The sequence below is a fragment of the Oncorhynchus keta genome, chromosome 20 (genome assembly GCF_023373465.1).
Source record: "Oncorhynchus keta strain PuntledgeMale-10-30-2019 chromosome 20, Oket_V2, whole genome shotgun sequence".
NCBI lineage: Eukaryota > Metazoa > Chordata > Actinopteri > Salmoniformes > Salmonidae > Oncorhynchus > Oncorhynchus keta.
In genome coordinates, this window is record NC_068440.1 from 29985486 (window position 1) to 30006582 (window position 21097).

The window sequence follows — 21097 nt, forward strand, 5'->3', positions numbered from 1 at the left end:
CTAATTTGGGATCAATATAAAAAACGTGAATATTAAATTATAGTAAAAGGACAATGACAACATAAGCAAGGCATTGCATCAAACTGATACTTCCAAAACACGTCCAACTACAGTTTGTGACATAAACAGACAGCATCATTGATGAAGGAAAATGTCTCCTTGGTAAGGGAATGCTGGGCTGAGCACAAAGGAGGGAATTACATGCAAATAAAATATGTACTGAACAAACATGGAAGGATAAAGTAAAGTAAAGCTTTATTGAAATACTTGACAAAACAATTTAAATGAAGACAAAAATAGTCAAATAAGCAAAACAAATTACAAGTCTCTGCTAGGTAAAGCCCCGCCTTATCTCAGCTCACTGGTCACCATAGCAGCACCCACCCGTGGTACGCGCTCCAGCAGGTATATCTCACTGGACACCCCCAAAGCCAATTCTTCCATTGGCCGCCTCTCGTTCCAGTTCTCTGCTGCCAATAACTGGAACGAACTGCAAAAAATCTCTGAAGCTGGAGACTCATATCTCCCTCACTAGCACCAGCTGTCAGAGCAGCTCACAGATCACTACACCTGTACATAGCTCATTTATTGCCTTACCTCTCTTATCCTACCTCATTTGCACATGCTGTATATAGATTTTTCTACTGTATTATTGAGTGTGTTTGTTTATTCCATGTGTAACTCTGTGTTGTTGTATGTGTCAAACTGCTTTGCTTTATCTTGGCCAGGTCGCAGTTGTAAATGAGAACTTGTTCTCAACTAGCCTACCCGGTTAAATAAAGGTGTTCTCAACTAGCCTACCTGGTTATATAAACGTGTTCTCAACTAGCCTACCCGGTTAAATAAAGGTGTTCTCAACTAGCCTACCCGGTTAAATAAAGGTGTTCTCAACTAGCCTACCCGGTTAAATAAAGGTGTTCTCAACTAGCCTACCCGGTTAAATAAAGGTGTTCTCAACTAGCCTACCCGGTTAAATAAAGGTGTTCTCAACTAGCCTACACGGTTAAATAAAGGTGTTCTCAACTAGCCTACCTGGTTAAATAAAGGTGTTCTCAACTAGCCTACCTAGTTAAATAAAGGTGTTCTCAACTAGCCTACCTGGTTAAATAAAGGTGTTCTCAACTAGCCTACCCGGTTAAATAAAGGTGTTCTCAACTAGCCTACCCGGTTAAATAAAGGTGTTCTCAACTAGCCTACCCGGTTAAATAAAGGTGTTCTCAACTAGCCTACCCGGTTAAATAAAGGTGTTCTCAACTAGCCTACACGGTTAAATAAAGGTGTTCTCAACTAGCCTACCTGGTTAAATAAAGGTGTTCTCAACTAGCCTACCTGGTTAAATAAAGGTGTTCTCAACTAGCCTACCCGGTTAAATAAAGGTGTTCTCAACTAGCCTACCCGGTTAAATAAAGGTGTTCTCAACTAGCCTACCCGGTTAAATAAAGGTGTTCTCAACTAGCCTACCCGGTTAAATAAAGGTGTTCTCAACTAGCCTACCCGGTTAAATAAAGGTGTTCTCAACTAGCCTACCCAGTTAAATAAATGTGTTCTCAACTAGCCTACCTGGTTAAATAAAGGTGTTCTCAACAAGCCTACCTGGTTAAATAAAGGTGTTCTCAACTAGCCGACCTGGTTAAATAAAGGTGTTCTCAACTAGCCGACCTGGTTAAATAAAGGTGTTCTCAACTAGCCTACCTGGTTAAATAAAGGTGTTCTCAACTAGCCGACCTGGTTAAATAAAGGTGTTCTCAACTAGCCTACCTGGTTAAATAAAGGTGTTCTCAACTAGCCTACCTGGTTAAATAAAGGTGTTCTCAACTAGCCTACCTGGTTAAATAAAGGTGTTCTCAACTAGCCTACCTGGTTAAATAAAGGTGTTCTCAACTAGCCTACCTGGTTAAATAAAGGTGTTCTCAACTAGCCTACCTGGTTAAATAAAGGTGAACAAATAACAATAATAAAAACAAAAATGGCAATGCATGAAGACCTAGCCTGAGATATTACTATTCTATGCTTAGGACAGAGCCTTAACACACTATCTACAGGGGGTACTCCGGGCAGAGCGAAATTTAGGTGGTGGTACAGTAACTGAAAAAGGTTGGGAACCACTGATCTACAGTATGGTGATGATGCCTACAGTACTGCACTGAGGTGGGTAAGGTAAAGGATAAGTTGGGTATCATTAGCAATGACGTCATTCTTCAGGGCGCTTCTTCGCTTTATCCAAAACCATACAGAAACACCACGCAAATGACACATGCTACAAATGTATACAATTAGTTATTCTATTGCCTTGTAAAGACTTGTCATACCTGCTCTTTCTTTCCCTATGGATGATAATGATGATGATGATGGTAATGGTCACTTGCAAAGATACTGTATCACGCTGCAAAGATACTGTATCACGCGACTGCCTACACCCTCCGCAAATCAAATCAAATTGTATTTGTCACATACACATGGTTAGCAGATGTTAATGCGAGTGTAGTGAAATGCCTGTGCTTCTAGTTCCGACAATGCAGTGATAACCAACAAGTAATCTAACTAACAATTCCAAAACGACTGTCTTATACACACAAGTGTAAGGGGATAAGAATATGTACATAAAGATATATGAGTGAGTGATGGTACAGAGCGGCATAGGCAAGATACAGTAGATGGTATTGAGTGCAGTATATACATATGAGATGAGTATGTAAACAAAGTGGCATAGTTAAAGTGGCTAGTGATACATGTATTACATAAAGATGCAGTAGATGATATAGAGTACAGTATATACTATACATATGAGATGAATAATGTAGGGTATGTAAACATTATATTAGGTAGCATTGTTTAAAGTGGCTAGTGATATATTTTACATCATTTCCCATCAATTCCCATTATTAAAGTGGCTGGAGTTGAGTCAGTGTGTTGGCAGCAGCCATCGGGTGGTGTAGGTGACCTGGAGGGCAGGTAGTTTGCCCCCGGTGATGCATTGTGCAGACCTCACTACCCTCTGGAGAGCCTTGCGATTGTGGGCGGAGCAGTTGCCGTACCAGGCGGTGATACAGCCCGCTAGGATGCTCTCGATTGTGCATCTGTAGAAGTTTGTGAGTGCTTTTGGTGACAAGCCGAATTTCTTCAGCCTCCTGAGGTTGAAGAGGCGCTGCTGCGCCTTCTTCACGATGCTGTCAGTGTGAGTGGACCAATTCAATTTGTCTGTGATGTGTATGCCGAGGAACTTAAAACTTGCTACCCTCTCCACTACTGTTCCATCGATGTGGATAGGGGGGTGTTCCCTCTGCTGTTTCCTGAAGTCCACAATCATATCCTTAGTTTTGTTGACGTTGAGTGTGAGGTTATTTTCCTGACACCACACTCCGAGGGCCCTCACCGCCTCCCTGTAGGCCGCCTCGTCGTTGTTGGTAATCAAGCCTACCACTGTTGTGTCGTCCGCAAACTTGATGATTGAGTTGGAGGCGTGCGTGGCCACGCAGTCGTGGGTGAACAGGGAGTACAGGAGAGGGCTCAGAACGCAATAGACAATCACCACATTATTGTCAAACCTCGGCTGTATGGTAAAAGAACAGGTCGTTTCAGTTTAGATGGTATTGCTGTCAATGGCTAAAAATGAAACATATTCGCGCCAGATGACCAAAAGCAAATATAAAACAAGTGCATACCATGATGCAGCATCTCCCCCTTCCTTCAGAATATTAGAGGAAATCCCACCTTCTTTCCCTACACATCCTGCCAGAGCAATGTGCCGCTTTGAATTAGCGGTTAATGTCGCCATCTACAGGCCATTTAGAGAAGTGTACTGGTAAACTGCGTTCTCAGATTTACATGTATTATTTAACTCAACAAAACCATTTTTTTTATATAATATAATCATTCATATTTTCATTGTATATTGTTTTGTTTGCACATGTTTCTTTCTTTCTAAACAACCACCTTCCCAAAAACCAAAGCGTAGTGTTCTTTCATTGGTCAACGCCAATGCCAATCAAATCCAAACTTCACCAACAACAACTCAACACAGAGGTCGGTCTTGTGAAGAGCATTCGTGAATTCTGGAATATTGTTGCTTGTTAAAAGTTTATGTGATGCAAAGACATTCGGCACTGTTCAGGAATGTGACTGTGTTTCATTGACAATTGTTTTGAACAATGTCAATTTAACGCATTGATATTGCCCTTGGTGGCTAGCATTAGCCAGCTAGCTAGCGTCTTTACGTCTGAGAGACTGGAGCGTGCTGCTGGTGAAGAGAAAGGGCATCCTGGCTGACAACAATCGGACTGTTTCGGGACTTCAATTTTAATTTGTTGCAACTATGAAGTTAACGCAGTTTTTGCTAAAGAACAGCTCCATACCGAAACAAGCACTAGTGGATAGGTTTTCCAAGTTCTCGCCTTCGCCGCTGTCAATGAAACAATTCATTGACTTTGGTAAGTTTTCATCCCTGTCCTGTCATAACATAGCTAAACATTAGAATAGTGTTAAAAATGTAGCTGGCTAGCTAAACGTTACAATGACGTCACTGTGCAACATTGTAGCTTGCCCAACGTTAATTCTGAGTCCATAGCAGCTACGTGCAAAACAAGTGGCACTGGTTGCATTGTGAAAGTAGGGTAGCTAAGTAACTGACAGCTGTCAGTGTTCCCAGAGTACTGCAGTAGGTGTCCTCTCTGATCACTCTCTGCTGAAGCGTTGACAAACATTATTGTATTCAATTGTATCATGATATTGGGGGGTATGGCTGCATTCACAACAATGGGGATGGCACCCATTGTATTGCCTCTCTCCTGACAATAGATTGTTTACGGCTAGCTGCGAGACGAAACAATGTCTCGTTGTAGGACTAAGCAACGTATTATAATGCGATAGATACCAAGCAAAGGTATCCATCAAATGTAAAGCAGAGACTGTGATATTGAATCAAATCCCTCGTGACACTCACGGCCACTGTTAGTTAGATTCAGTTCTAACAAGTCACTGAAAGGGGGAAATTAAAACCTTACTCCCTATCATGCTTTTCTGCTAGATAGCACTTGGTCCTGTTCTTAGGTGAAAACGTGACGTAATCCTTCTGCCAAAACAAACCAGTTCAATGTCTTCACATTGTCTTAAACATTTACACAGCAGTGTGTGTACTGTATGACACCCTGTCTTGAGATTTCCAGTCAGTAGTTTATCCCTGAGACTGAAACAGGGAGGGACTACCTGACCTGGTCCAATGAGAAAACAACGTTTTTGTTTTCCATTGCAAAACGTTTTGCTGTGGTGTGCGCCTAATGAGAACAACCCAGATGTGTTCCTGTGTCATGCGACTGCAGGCTCAGCCAATGCCTGTGAGAAGACGTCCTTTGTGTTCCTGCGTCAGGAGCTTCCTGTCCGGCTGGCCAACATCATGAAGGAGATCGACTTCCTCCCTGACAAGCTTCTCAGCACCCCCTCACTACAGCTGCTACAGAGCTGGTAAATACAGCTGTAGCTTACACATCTCTATATCTCAGTCAATCTGTGCACCCCCTCACTACAGCTGCTACAGAGCTGGTAAATACAGCTGTAGCTTACACATCTCTATATCTCAGTCAATCTGTGCACCCCCTCACTACAGCTGCTACAGAGCTGGTAAATACAGCTGTAGCTTACACATCTCTATATCTCAGTCAATCTGTGCACCCCCTTACTATAGCAGCGGCTACATCACCTATTATGAACATTGACCCTAATTTCACTGAATATTGGCCAATCCCCCTCCAGGCTGCAGACACACCTCACCTACACAAGCTGCATGAGTGTGTGTGTGGATAGTACATAGTGAGATGTAGATGAGTCCAATCCCATTCCAGGCTGAAGAAACTACTTAATTTCATTGTGTAGCTGTGTGTGTGTGGAATAGTTACCTTACCACTGATGTAGGGTCACGGCACAGGTCAGATATTTTAGCATCCCTTGAATGGACTGGGAGTAGAATAACTTAGTTCCTGGAAGGGTGTCTTCTAGCAAAAGCGTAAATATTCTCGACCTCCTTGACCCCTCCTTATATTTTACTGAGTACTGTGTGCTCCTCCTAAAGAGAGCTGACCCAACTGTAAACATTACACTGATTCATGCATTCAGTAGGACCGTTTGTATAGAATGTGGAGAATTGGATCACTCCCAGAGTATATATTTCCCCTTAGTTATTCCATCCATTTATTTTACCAGGCAAATCAATTAAGAACAAATTCTTATTTACAATGACTGCCTGGCAAAAGGCAAAAGGCCTCCTGTTGGGATTAAAACATAAAGATCTGTTTGTACCTTTTCACCAACTCTCTGCTCCAGTATGTTTGTTCCTTCATAGTTGTCAGAAATGATGATTGAACTTGTACGCTGCTCTTGGTGAAACGTGTATGATCAAACCACTCACATGTATTTTATAAAGCCCTTTTTACATCAGCAGTTGTAAAATGTCTTATCTTGAAGAGCCATTTACTGTAGGTGATATTGCCTATCCTGACAGAGCCAATAGGATGTTATTATCCTGGCAACCATAACAGTGCATAGACTATCTTACTGAACTACTCTGCCCTAGTGAGGGGTGTGGGGGATGAGAGAGTTATGGGGGTTTCAAATCAAAGCACCACGTCCCTTAAACGGAGTGGTACATCTCATTTCTAGGGATGAGATGCAGGCCTACCCTGCCAAGTAGCCTGCAGCCTCCGTCTCATATCTCTGTCTGTCAGGCAGGCTGCACAGGTGTACACAGACACATGCTTACACACACACAGTAACATACTCACTCTACACACTCATACAAATGGATTTTGTGTTGTAGATGTAGTGGCCTGAGGGCACACATTTAATGTGTTGTGAAATCTGTTATGAATGAAATGTTTTTAAAATGATATAAACTGCCTTTAATTTGCTGGACCCCAGGAAGAGTAGCTGCTGCCTTTGCAGGAACTAATGGGGCTCCTTAATAAATACAAAATACTGGGACGATGTGGGCTGGAACACCATGTATCCTCAGTGGAACAGGGGCCGTACGCGACGTTGTTTGACGATCATCAGAAGTGTAGCCTAGAAAAATGGAGGACTACAATGTGCATCAAGTCTTTATTAGTGATAGTCAGAGATATTTTGTCAGTTAAAATGGGTACTTGCAAATATGTTCTCTTATTGAAACGGAATACTTTCCCAAAAATAAATGGAGTTGATTGCTGAGTGCTAGGCCTCTGAAGGAATTGTTTAGGCTATCTCCTAGTTAATGAAAACCATCAGCTAACTAGAGTGTAATGTCAGGGAAAGTACAGCACAGTTGAAACTCTGAACTAGGCCAATAACTAGCAGTGTCTCTCTGATAGGTGGCCAGTACAGAACTCTATGTTCCAGCTTTATTATCAATGTAATGATATGGCAGATATATATTTCTAAACTTGGTCTAAAGTTAGCATTCTGCGTCATTGCTACTCTATTAGGGGTTATGTTCCACTTTGGGTCGTGGGGTTTTTCCATCCACAATATTGATTTGGCACCATTTATTTGACTTGGCTAGTGGTAGAGTAGTGGCCTGAGGGCAACAACAAACGTTACAGTTAAACTTTGTAATTCAAGCTAGTTTGCCTAGTTGTATCTGTTATGTAGCTTATGCAGCAGCTGTGCTAGTAAAGTGGGAGGGTTCAAGGTCAGTTGGTGGACAAAGAGGGTTTGAAAACAGTCAGCCACTGATCTCTCACCTAGCTTCCAGACTCAATCTGCACGTCACTGAAGTCGGGACAATTTAGCCTACAGCCTCTTAACTAGGCCATAATAGTGACTCCTCTGAACAAGCTAGTAGGCTAATAAGTAAGCTACTGAAATGCTTAGTGTTAACGTGTTAGGCCCGCTTCCACTAGGTTAGAAGTGTTTAGTGTGTGCTGTACAGAGAATATTCACGTTTTGAGAGGTTGAAAATGGTGAGGAATGTTTCAACATCAGAAGGAACATAACTGCCCAAATGGCACTCTATTCCCCAGGGCTCATAGGGCTCTGGTCAAAAGTAGTGCACTATATAGGGAATAGGTTACCATTTGGGATGCATAATAGGCCTATCTCCAGCCACAAGTAGCCCTAGTTATTGTAGCATGTATAAATACCCCCATGTGGTTTTCATGATCACCACGAGAGTCGGAGACCGTTCCAAAATAGAAGTCTGAGATTTTTAAAGGTGGAACTCCATGAGTCAAAAGTGATTTGCTAAAGGAAAGAAGTGATCTTTGCCCTGGTTTCTACACATACCTTCAATTTCTTTCACCATGGGACTGATATAAAGTTTTAAAGAAGCACTCATAAACCTTTCATTATGCCTATGTAATTCATAAGCAAATTTCGTGCTACACTCCCAAGCATTTTGCTTATAAATACTCTTTATGAATGCTCTGTAAAGCCTAAGAATACTCTTTATGAATGCTCTGTAAAGCCTAAGAATACTCTTTATGAATGCCCAACAAGGCCTTTATAAATGTAGTTTAAAGTAGTAGTATTGTTTCCCTGTGTAAACTAGCCTGTCTTCTGTGATCTATTCCTACAGGTATGCAACAAGTCTGATGGAGCTTGTGGGCTTCCTGGAGAAAGATCCTGATAATAAAACGATCCTAAAGAAGTAAGTCAATCCAGCAGATAGGCCTACATCTCATTAGATGGACTCTCCAAAGTGAGTCATAGTTAATTCAGGTAAGGAAAGATAACATTTCTCTAATCTCTGCCTAATAATAGCTACCTCTTCTAACTGAATAATAGATTATGATTTTAATCTTGATCTGAAAGGGGATATGATGGATTACCACATCCACCATACCTCTGCTGCTGCGGAATTAGATCAATCATATTTTGAGCTGGTAGCAACCTTGCAGATGTTAGTGAGTTAATGACTATAGCTACTTTATTTATACCCAGAGGGAAAATTAGGATTGCAGACTATTGGAATAGAATGTGTGGAATTGTAAACTTTCGACCCAGTCTTTTCCCTGTCTCCTCAGGTTCACTGAGACGCTGGTGAACGTCAGGAACCGTCACAACAACGTGGTCCCCACCATGGCCCAGGGCGTAGTGGAGTACAAGGAGGCTTTTGGCTCTGACCCCGTGACCAATCAGAACGTCCAATACTTTCTGGATCGCTTCTACATGAGCCGCATCTCCACCCGCATGCTCATGAACCAGCACTGTCAGTAACTATACTACATATATACTATACTACATATATACTATACTACAGTCATGGCCAAAAGTTGAGAATTACACATTCATTTTCAAAGTCTGCTGCCTCAGTTTGTATGATGGCAATTTGCATATACTTCAGAATGTTAAGAAGAGTGATCAGATGCATTGCAATTAATTGCAAAGTCCCTATTTGCCATGCAAATGAACTGAATCCCCAAAAAACATTTCCACTGCATTTCAGCCCTGCCACAACAGGACCAGCTGACATCATGTCAGTGATTCTCTTGTTAACACAGGTGTGAGTGTTGACGAGGACAAGGCTGGAGATCACTCTGTCATGCTGATTGAGTTCGAATAACAGACTGGAAGCTTCAAAAGGAGGGTGGTGCTTGGAATCATTGTTCTTCCTCTGTCAACCATGGTTACCTGCAAGGAAACACGTGCCTTCATCAATGCTTTGCACAAAAAGGGCTTCACAGGTAAGGATATTGCTGCCAGTAAGATTGCACCTAAATCAACCATTTATCGGATCATCAAGAACTTCAAGGAAAGCGGTTCAATTGTTGTGAAGAAGGCTTCAGGGCGCCCAAGAAATTGGGATTGCTTCTCAGCCAAGGGAGTGGGCTCACTCACAATTTTGCCTACGAACACAGCCATGAATAAAGAATGGTACCAACACATTCTCCGAGAGCAACTTCTCCCAACCATCCAGGAACAGTTTGGTGATGAAAAATGCATTTTCCAGCATGATGGAGCACCTTGCCATAAGGCAAAAGTGATAACTAAGTGGCTTGGGGAACAAAACATCAATATTTTGGGTCCATGGCCAGGAAACTCCCCAGACCTTAATCCCATTGAGAACATGTGGTCAATCCTCAATAGGCGGGTGGACAAACAAAAACCCACAAATTCTGACAAACTTCAAGCATTGATTATGCAAGAATGGGCTGCCATCAGTCAAGATGTGGCCCAGAAGTTAATTGACAGCATGACAGGGCGGATTGCAGAGGTCTTGAAAAAGAAGGGTCAACACTGCAAATATTGACTCTTTGCATCAATCCTAATGTAATTGTCAATAAAAGCCTTTGACACTTATGAAATGCTTATAATTATACTTCAGTATTCAATAGTAATGTCTGACAATAATATCTAAAGACACTGAGGCAGCAGACTTTGTGAATATTAATATTTGTGTCATTCTCAAAACTTTTGGCCACGACTGTACATCACCATGCTCATGAAGCAGCACGAGTCACAGTAGGGCTGCGTACACAAAATACATGCAGCATGCAAGTGTAGTTACCCAATGAGTTTGAATTTGTTGTTGTTATGTACCTCTTCAGCTCTCATCTTTGATGGAAGTGCCAACCCTGCCCATCCCAAGCACATTGGCACCATCGACCCCGACTGTGACGTGACAGAGGTGGTAAAAGGTGCTGTCCCTCATCAGCTACACACAGAGGCCGAGGCCCGCACACACAGAGGCCGAGGCCCGCACACACAGAGGCCGAGGCCCGCACACACAGAGGCCGAGGCCCGCACACACAGAGGCCGAGGCCCGCACACACAGAGGCCGAGGCCCGCACACACAGAGGCCGAGGCCCGCACACACAGAGGCCGAGGCCCGCACACACAGAGGCCGAGGCCCGCACACACAGAGGCCGAGGCCCGCACACACAGAGGCCGAGGCCCGCACACACAGAGGCCGAGGCCCGCACACACAGAGGCCGAGGCCCGCACACACAGAGGCCGAGGCCCGCACACACAGAGGCCGAGGCCCGCACACACAGAGGCCGAGACACGCACACACACTTATGATTTACAGGTGCAGTATCATTATTTAACCCTTTTCACTGCTACAGTAGGTATGTCCTTTTCTCCTTGATCTGCACAGTTTCACATTTATTCTCATAATAAGAATAGAACTAAATGATGTGTAATCGAAATGCCTTTTAAACAGAGGCAGACTGTTCTTCACCCACCTATTTCAACATGTCTCTGTGTAGTTTTAGTTGATCTACTCTCTGTAGTCACTGTACATTAGCTGTTATGGTGACTAGATTGAAAGTCAGTGGTGTTAAACCAAGTTCATTCACTCAAAGGGTCAGACAGCAGAACAGATAAAAACATGTTCCCACCAGCACAAGTAGATATACCCCAATTTAGGTGAAGTCTCCTCCTTCCCTCTAAAACATCTCTATTGTCAGGCAGGAAGTTAAGTGATGTGGGTAATAAACTGTTCCTTCTCCCTTAATCTGACATCAGCTCCCATTCCTCACTAATCCACAGATCTCCAACCTTATCAGTGACTGTAACCATGCGATTGATTGCCTTTCCTTTACTCAGTGCATTCCTCTGGTTCATATCCAGCCTTAATTGACCCTACCCTATACATTGTTCATACAGATAACCATTAACTTCTGGTGTATAAATCAGACTGTGGCCCTTCTCATTTCTGTAGGATACCTGATAATTAACAATAGTTCAGGTTTAGAAGTCAGAATAACAACTAATCACCATAACGGCTAATCAGTGGTCATTCGCTGTTATGGTAACTAGATTGAAAGTCAGTATTTTCCTCCTGTGCTACAGTCCTTGTCTTTGTTTTGACTGTTTCATCCCCAGATGCCTTCGATAGTTCCAAGATGCTCTGTGAGCAGTACTACCTGACCTCGCCAGAGATTGACATCACACAAGTCAACGGTAAATCGCATTCTATACAGGGTTATAGACCTGGCTTCTGGAAGGTATTTGTTTTCCTTCAAATATTTCAGCTGCGCTTGGTTGAGCTGGCCTGGCTCAATTGACCCAATTGAATAGTCCCAGAAGTGCAACATGGCCCAACTGACACTGTTGATGAGCTTTTTCAAACACGCAAAGTATTTGAAAGATTGTAAATACTATTTGGAGCCAAGTCTGTTTGATACAACATTGCACCAAGGGAAGGGAGAAGGACCAGAGCAGCTTGAAGACGTTTTTTGTTCTATTTCCAAATAGTACCATTTGGTTTGCAAGTGAGTTTTAGGCCGGGGTTGTTAGAGAAGATTAGGTTTCCAGAAACTATTTGTGAGGTTGTATTTGCATTGTGAGTTGTTTGGCCAGGTTTGATTTGACTTTCTCTGCCCTGTGGGTTGAGTATTCTTGATCTCTCATTCAATTCCTCTGGTCTACTCAATTCGGGGCGCAATTTGCAAAGTGTGTGTGTTTGTGTGTCTAGCTTGTGTGAGTGGTGTTAGGAGATATTTAGCTGAACCATTTTTAGCAATGAACTCTGTTGCTTTAGTTGAACAGCGTGCGACGACAGTTTACTCTCAGCTAGGGTTGTCAGGAGCCATGTCTATAGAGAACTATTATTTCATACATCTCACTTACAAGTATAAATATTCACTTCTGTGTATCGCCCTGAGTTTAAAAAACCGTTTAAAAACTGTGCAGGTCTAGGTTATACACCGAGTGTACAAAACATTAGGAACACCTTCCTACTATTGAGTTGCAACCCCTTTTGTCCCCAGAACAGCCTCAATATGTCGGGGCATGGACTCTACAAGGTGTTGAGAGCGTTCCACAGGGATGCTGACTCACGTTGACTCCAATCCATAGTTGTGATAATTTGTCAGGATGTCTTTTAATTTGGTGGACTATTCTTGATACACACGGGAAACTGATGAATGTGATAGCTTTCATAGCTTTCACCTGGTCAGTTTGCCATGGAAAAAGCAGGTGTTTTTAATGTTTTGTACACTCAGTGTTTTATGAACAGGACAATAGCACCACTTTGATAAATATTTTATTGTAGGTAGAGGGAAATGATAATCATTGCTAAAACAAGAACAGAGCCAGACATCATTTGGTGCCCAAACTTTCAAAATGTGCCAGCCATAAAATATCAATGGGCTGCACAGTCTAGCCTACGTCTGATGCATTACAGGGAGTGTGGACAGTCACATCAGGCATAATAAGTCATCAAAAATGTTATCCATGTTATCCAATGTTACCCATCAGCCTCTTATCTCTCCAATCAGCAGCGGAACAGAACAGCAACAAGCCCCTTGCTACAGGCTTAGTCTTGTCGCTGGGCATATTTCTCCTCTCTGTGATCCGTCGAAGTCTAACTCTCAGTAACAAACCTCCGTTCACCCACATTCAGCTGTTTAACAGTCACCCTGTTACATAAGTCTTAAAAAAGCAAAACGATGTCTATTCATGGGTTTAGTTGGTAGCAACCTCATCCCCAGGCTATAGGCTATCAGAAGTGTCTGGGGACGTGATTACGTTGGTAGAATAGTGACTATTGAGTTCAGTTGTGCATTTGCAATAAGAAGGGCAAGTTGTTTTTGTTTCTAGTAACTTCTATCGTCAGTTGTGTATGTAATACATTTGCAGTCATGTTTGGTTTGGAGTAATCCTCAGTGTTTCCTCAGCCAAAGGTCCTGACCAGCCTCTTCGTATTGTCTATGTGCCTTCCCATCTCTACCACATGCTGTTTGAGCTCTTCAAGGTACACCAAACATTTACCTTGGACTGTATAAACATTTCATTACACGTGTGAGGGTGACTACGGCAGACACTACTACACACGATTCAATTACATTAAGCTCAATGTGATTTATATTACTTTGTCATTTCCTCAAGCAATGTTTGTTTTGTTTCCAGAACGCCATGAGAGCAACAGTGGAGACTCATGAAATGGCCCTGCATCTCCCGCCGGTCAAAGTTCGAGTCTCACTGGGCAGTGAAGACCTGACAATCAAGGTAAACACAGGCTGAGTATTCACCCTTACAATGAATGATATGCATTGTGCTCATTGCAGTACATTGATGTATTTTTAAATGAGAAGTTTAATAGTCACCGGAGTAATTAGAGAGTATAGACATTACATTTGAAATGTCTATATTCTTTTGGAACGTCTGTGTGTGAAGTTTACTGTTCATTTTTGTTTTTCCACCTTTGTTTATTATCTACTGCAGTTGCGTTGGCAATGTTACCATGTTTCCCATGCTAATAAAGCCATTGAATTGAGTACAGTGAAAACCTTCAGCTCTGAGCCCCAACAATATACATTTGTTCAAAAGTAGTGTATGCCCATCCAACACACTTCCACAGATGCAGGGTGGAAATAATGCCATGGGATGTAGAAGCCTGTACAGTTTAATGTGTATGAATACATAGTACCATAGATTTCCTCCCGTGGTTGTTCTGTAGGTCCTATACCATGATATTTGGGGAGACAACAGGAAGATCAGAGCTGTAACGTTGTTGGTGTTGTTTCTAGATATCAGATCGAGGTGGAGGAGTTCCCCTGAGGAAGATAGAGCGTCTGTTCAGCTACATGTACTCCACCGCCCCCAGCCCCGTCGATATTGACAACTCACGCAACGCTCCACTGGTGAGACCCTGTCCTGGTGCCACTGAACATTAAAGATTTTCCTGGCAGTCAGGTTAATAAGTCAGATTTAATACATTGGAGCACAACATTCGGTAGGACATGATCTATGACTGCAGTTTGATCACATGTTAGAGGCATGCAAGCCTGTTTATTTTATTTCAGCTCAAATGTAAATCGTGATCATTTTATACTGACTAAAGTGTAAACTGCAAGCGAACACGGTTGTAAATTAGCAGAATTACAAACTGGACCAGTCATATGTTGCCCAAGGTTTAAAGTGTAACTGAATGCTTGTCTACTACAGTACTGTGACAGTCAGTTCAGAGTGAGTTTAACCCTTTGTGTCCCTGGCTCTCTGTAGGCTGGTTTCGGCTACGGTCTTCCCATCTCCCGTCTCTATGCCAAGTACTTCCAGGGAGACCTGCAGCTCTACTCCATGGAGGGATATGGGACGTCAGCTGTCATCTACCTGAAGGTAACACTTCTACGAATGGAATGTGTTACTTCAACAGTTGTCTTATTCTAGATAATTGAACCTCTAAACCAGGGTTCCCCCATTTTGGCCCTCAATTTGTATTTATTTTTGCTCATAAAAACGTACAATTTTCGTTGTTGGACATAAGACTGTAAAAACGGCAGTTATTTTATTTTGAAAAACTGTACCCAAGTATTCCCAAGCCTAGTAGAGAGATACGTGATCGTATACAAATGTAAGAAATGTTTGAAATGATCATGTTTTTGTCAAATATCTGTTTGGCCTTCTTGGGGTCAAATTGAGTCTACAAATGATTTGTAATTGTGTTCCGGCCCCCCGACCATCCGCTCACGGAAAAATGGTCCCACGGCTGAATCAAGTTGGTTATCCCTGCTCTATACAACGTTGTTCAATGTCTGAAATAAGTATGTAAAGGTTCATTCTCTGAATGGTGGAAGAGTAACGTGACCAGCATGTGATATAAATAGAGCCTTGCCCTCATAATCGTCAGAATCTGTTGCAGCAGGAGGGAATGTGTAGGATAATGAGCAGCAGTATTTCCGGTGTTTGGGTTTTCGTCACTGGTTATTTGAAAGTATCAGGATTTGGCGAAGGCTTGCTTAGACGGACTGCTTTGCACGTGTTGAAATTAGTGGAAGGGGGGAGGACTTTGGCTGAGAGTTCTCTTTTGCGAGGGTGGAGACTTCGCAAATCAGAACTCCCAATTTCTAACACGGATGGACCCAGAACTAAATCGCCTAGCTCACCAAATTCCGTGAGATTTTAGTTTTGAATTAACCAAGATTACATCTAACCTACCACTCCACTCTGTGCTTCGTTAACAGGCCTTGTCCTCAGATTCTGTGGAAAGACTTCCTGTTTACAACCAGTCAGCCATAAGGCATTACCAGACGAGCAACGAGGCGGATGACTGGTGCATGCCCAGCAAGGATCCCAAGAAGCTGGGGAAGTATGAGAGGAGAAGTCAATAGGGGTGTAACGGTACAGGTGTTCGTACCGAACCGTTCGGTAGGGGGCCTCGTTAAGTCTGCACTCAACTAGAATGAATACATTGAATAAAATATATACAAAATAAAAGGCCTATAGGCTATGCCTACGCTGCGTTGTAGGCCGGTGCCTCGAGTAAATTTGAGCTGAATTAATTTTTTTTTAGGGCTATTCTGTTAAAACAACTAGAGCCTATATGCACATTGTAATCTAAATTCAAATCTTAATTGGCACATTTTAAACTGTCCTTTTGTGAGGCGTATCCAGGAACTAGTTCTGTACGATGGCGAGTGGTGGGGTAGATAAACCAGGAGGATCCTCCGTCGTTTAAATCTCCAGTTTGGAATGTTTTGGCTTCCCAGTAAATCACATTGGTGATGGACAGAGAGTTGTGGATAAGACGTTAACAGTATGTCGCCACAATTCAACGAGAATAGGCTATCCAGCTGCCAACACCTCAAATATGTTGACATCCCAAGATGGAAACGGAAAGAAACAACCCAAAATCACCTCCCCTCTGCATTCAAGCAGCCCTTGGGAACTGGCTCTGACCGGCCAAAAATGACACGAGCAATCGGTAGGCTGTGTTTATATTTTTTACAGTCTTTGGTTTAAAGCCGCGCCCGTTCTCAGCGGTTGAGAATAGGGAATTCCAGCACCTTGTAAAAATGCTCGATCCACGTTGTGAACTTCCCTCTTGCACCCATGTCAGGTTATACCCGCTCTATATAAGCAAGCCACAGTTTTCTAGGAATTGGCCAATGCACCCTGTGTTGCGATTACTTAAAAGTGACAGCCCATCACCTTACCCCGGAGTGGGAGTGTATGACTTCACAACTGGTAAATTCCCACCTCCCACATGGTTACAAATCCAGCAGTGTGAAAATGTAATTTTCCTGCCGTACCGAAACCAAACCGTGACCCCAAAACCTTAATACATACCGAACCGTGGATTTGGTGAACCGTTACACCCCTAGAAGTTAACCAAACAGACTGAGCTAGCAGGAAGAACAAAGGAGGAAGACCGAAAGGAGGATCAAACTGACAGAAGGCACACCGTTGTACCCACAGCTATTACCGTGTGTGAGAGAGAGATGTGGATTCCTCTCGCAATGGATATTCTCATACATTCACTTGAAGTGGAAAAACACATCACTGTCGGAGGCGTTTCAATGGCAATACCAGGATCTCAATTCAATAAGTGACTTCATGAATGTTAGTTAGAAACAGGGTCGTACACTACTCACAATCATCTTTTCTTCTGGTTATAATTTAACCACAGGTTTCAGTTATTTATTCCGCTCACTTATTTGAACGTTATTACACAGTGTAAGCTAGTGTTTTTCGCTTATTATTAAAAGGGCGAATGTTTAACGATTATTTAATTTATCAATCGACTGAATTAGGTTAGTACAGCTAATGTCACAGCACTATAATCTGTGATACTCCATTTTTTAAATGTGAATTTAGTTCTTAACTCTTCACTCACAGCTACGGTTTGCAGCTTGGACACTGAGCTCTATGGACACAGACAGATAGTGTGTCAGTCAGAAACATGATAAGGCCATGCTGTCAGTCAATGGATTTTCTTTGATTACCCTTCTACTACAGATTGTTCTGTAGATGGGGTGGGGGTTGTGGGGTACATAGCGGCCTCCGACTCGTAGACTGTTTAGTTTCAGCTCTGAGCATGTCCCTTTTTTTTACCCCTCACAAATATTTGTCCACCTCGAACTTTAGACAAAGTTTATCTACAAAAGGGATTTTATTTGGGATTTTATTTATCCTAAAGGGATTTTATTTGGGTTCCCCCCCATCAACTGTTTTTCTTGGTGCCATTTTGAGTTACACCCTGGCTTGTTTAATAAGAGGAGATGAAATCCAAGGTCCATTCAAGGTTTCCTATTAAGAAAGTAAATATTGAAGAGATTGAAGTATTCTAGTGTACTTATTGAGTCCAACTGACTTTTAAAATATTTAATAGTTATGTGAATATTCAGAGAAATGTTAGAAATATCAAAGTTAACTCAATTTTGTAGATTTACTAAAATGATTTAATTTTAAGAGGCCGGCTAGGTCTTCCATGCATGAAGTATTTATTGAATAATGTGTGTCGGAGAGCAAAATGGGAGTATTATCTCATTTCTGTGATTAGGGATACAGTAAGACTGAGTTGAATCAAATGTTTGCCATTAAATTAATGAATTTCATTCCCTGGTATTCTCTAAGAAAAACTTGCATAAGACAATATGTACACTTACTTACATTTAACCCAATAACGGCTATGTACAGTGCCTTCAGACAGTACTCACACCCCTTGACTTTTTCCACATTTGATACGCTACAAAGTGGGTTTCAAATGTATTTAACTGTCAATGATCACAAAATACTCTCAAAGTAAAATAATAAAAATATATTTTTATTAGATAAGTATTCAACCCTGAGTCAATACATTACAGCTGTGTTTTTCTGGGTAAGTCTGTAAATGCTTTGCAAACCTTGATTGTACAATATTTGCCCATTATTCATTTTAAAATTGTCAAGCTTAATGTTGTCTTGGTAAGTGTATATTTGGCCTTGCGTTTTAGGTTATTGTCCTGCTGAAAGGTGGATTTGTCTTCCAGTGTCTGTTGGAAAGCAGACTGAACCAGGTTTTTTTTTTTATCCTAAAAAAACTCACTAGTCCTTGCCGATGACAAGCATACCCATAACATGATACAGCCACCACAATGCTTGAAAATATGAAGAGTGGTACTCCGTAATTGTGTTGGCTTCATGGTGAAATCCTTGAGTGGTTTCCTTCCTCTCAGTCAACTGAGTTAGGAAGGACGCCTGTATCTTTGTAGTGACTGGGTGTATTGATACACCATCCAAAGTGTAATTATTAATAACTTCGCCATGCTCAAAGGGATATTCAATGTCTGCATTTAATTTATTTTTACCAATAGTTGCCCTTTGTGAGGCATTGGAAAACCTGCCTGGTCTTGAATCTGTGTTTGAAATTCATTGCTCGACTGAGGGATCTTAAATTATCTGTATGTGTGAGGTACAGAGATGGGGTAGTCATTCAAAAATCATGTTAAACACTATTATTGCACACAGATTGAGTCCATGCAACTTATTGTGACTAAGCAAATGTTTACTCCTGAACTTATTTAGGCTTGCCATAACAAAGGGGTTGAATACTTATTGACTCAAACATTTCAGTTTTTCATATATTTATAAACATTTACAACACAATTCCACTTTGACATTATGGTGTAGTGTGTGTAGGATCAGTGACACAAAATCAACATTTAATCCATGTTAAATTCAGGCTGTAACAACAAAATTTGCAAAAAGTCAATGGTTGCGAATACTTTCTGAAGGCACTTAAATTGTAATCAGTCTTTTTGTGCATGGAACACTGAAGTGGAAACGTCTTCAACGTTGAACTGTTTTCAAAATGTTTTTTTTTTTACCATCTATGGTTTTAAATCACATGTTCTCAGGATGTTGAAGGCATTTCATATTTTTTCTGGTATCACCATAAGTGCTGTGTGATGTCATTAAACTGGCATGGGAGGAGCTATCAATCAGCTGAAGCTGTTGATTTGACATCTTGACGCTGTGGGCCGACGTCCTGACTGGTGCACATAACCTATTCCTGTTGACATGAATGATGATTTACTAATATACAGTATTTGTTTTTTTGGGCAGCCATCTTATGTCAGGATTTCAGTCTATATGAATTTGAAGGGAATTGAGTGAATATTTTAAGCATCTTTAGGTTCAATAAAATGCAACTCTTTATGTAATATGAAGTTCTCCCTCTGCCTTTTTGTGCCAATGACAAACAAATGTGCCTGCAGTGCTTCCATTTAGCAGCCTTTTTGCATGTGCTTTAGTCAGAAAATTGTTGTTACCATAATCCTATCCACTAACTAAAGTATTATTAATGCACTCCTGTACAAATGTGTTTGCTTGATTTAGTTTGGTTCCTGAAAACCTAACAACAATGTAAGGGTTGACGATCAGTGTTTTCCCTCGTGGCTATTTTATCCTATATTTCTTCTCATCTTAAAAGCTCAAAACCGATCGTTAGGAACGTGGGGAAGGTTATCACAGTACAGTCAAGTTTACCAGTCAAATGGACCTGTAGATAACTGTCAACAGTTGTCATTCAGGCTGAACATTGATATAATGCATTTATCACTTATTATCCTGTTCTGACAGTCAGTGGTGAACTTGACCCCTCTATGTACCCTGAATTCTAAAGGCCTCTACAGTACTGTACTGCCAGGCTACCCACAGCCAGTGTGTGTCCCAGTGTTTGTTGACAACACACATCTTTTCACACAATGCAATCAGTTGATCTACTGTATGGGATAATAAGACGTGTGAAAGCTGTTCTGATGTATATGAAACAACTTCATGAGCACTGCTTGTATGTGTATAGTAATGCCCTGGCTGCTACCTGTTCTACAGTACGCTATGAGCTATTCTAGAGCTTTCTGTTAGAGAGCATGCTTCCTAGTGCACCCTACCAGATTAGTTCTTTAAAAACTACAATAAACAAAATAGGAACTGTGACTGGCGTGTCCTTGTTTTGTGTTATAACCTGAATAATATATTGACAATAATTTGATAGAGATTTGCAATATCACCTTTAACAATAAAGTGGTGTTTGACTATTTCAAATGTTAATATATTACATGGATTAAAATAATGTTCACTGAAATTCAAGACAATAATTCCTTTCTATTTGTGGTCCATAACCTTTCTATCCCTGTTATGTAGCGAGCTGCTTTCTAGACCATCCCCCTGTTCTAACAGCTTGTACTTCCATCCTGTCAGGTATTTTAATGATCTGTATTGTCTACTTGTTGAATGTTTGAAGTCTTGATTTGTGGTTGTTTAATGTCTTGTTAATTGGTGTTGGACCACAGGAAGATTAGCTAGCGTTACAGCGCTAGCTAATGGGGATCCTAATAAAAATGACTCAGTAGTGTAAAAATACCTAAGTACTACTTAAGTAGTTATTTTGGGTATTTATATTTGACAACTTTTACTTCACTAC

The 21097-nt window shown here is 41.5% G+C and overlaps 1 protein-coding gene and 2 long non-coding RNA genes across 5 annotated transcripts; 2 read left to right on the forward strand and 1 right to left on the reverse strand.

Annotated features, from left to right (window-relative positions):
* Positions 1 to 238: 238 nt before the first annotated feature.
* LOC127909947 (uncharacterized) lies at positions 239 to 974 on the reverse strand. The gene is made up of 2 exons (XR_008073140.1): positions 835 to 974; positions 239 to 801 (listed from the first exon to the last, which is right to left on the reverse strand). It is a non-coding gene; the product is annotated as an uncharacterized LOC127909947 (long non-coding RNA).
* On the forward strand, positions 831 to 2040 carry LOC127909946 (uncharacterized). Of its 3 annotated transcripts, XR_008073139.1 has the most exons (4): positions 864 to 980; positions 1113 to 1244; positions 1344 to 1541; positions 1674 to 2040. It is a non-coding gene; the product is annotated as an uncharacterized LOC127909946 (long non-coding RNA). The 3 variants fall into 3 exon arrangements; XR_008073138.1 differs by having other exon boundaries at positions 831 to 980; positions 1344 to 2040; XR_008073137.1 differs by having other exon boundaries at positions 831 to 947; positions 1344 to 2040.
* Positions 2041 to 3975: 1935 nt separating this feature from the next.
* pdk4 (pyruvate dehydrogenase kinase, isozyme 4) lies at positions 3976 to 20610 on the forward strand. The gene is made up of 11 exons (XM_052472596.1): positions 3976 to 4427; positions 5316 to 5457; positions 8540 to 8611; positions 8988 to 9172; positions 10512 to 10601; positions 11794 to 11871; positions 13590 to 13666; positions 13822 to 13920; positions 14442 to 14555; positions 14917 to 15030; positions 15876 to 20610. The coding sequence occupies exons 1-11, from the start codon at positions 4313 to 4315 to the stop codon at positions 16020 to 16022; spliced, it is 1233 nt and encodes a 410-aa protein (XP_052328556.1). The 5' UTR covers positions 3976 to 4312; the 3' UTR covers positions 16023 to 20610.
* The last annotated feature ends 487 nt before the right edge of the window (positions 20611 to 21097 follow it).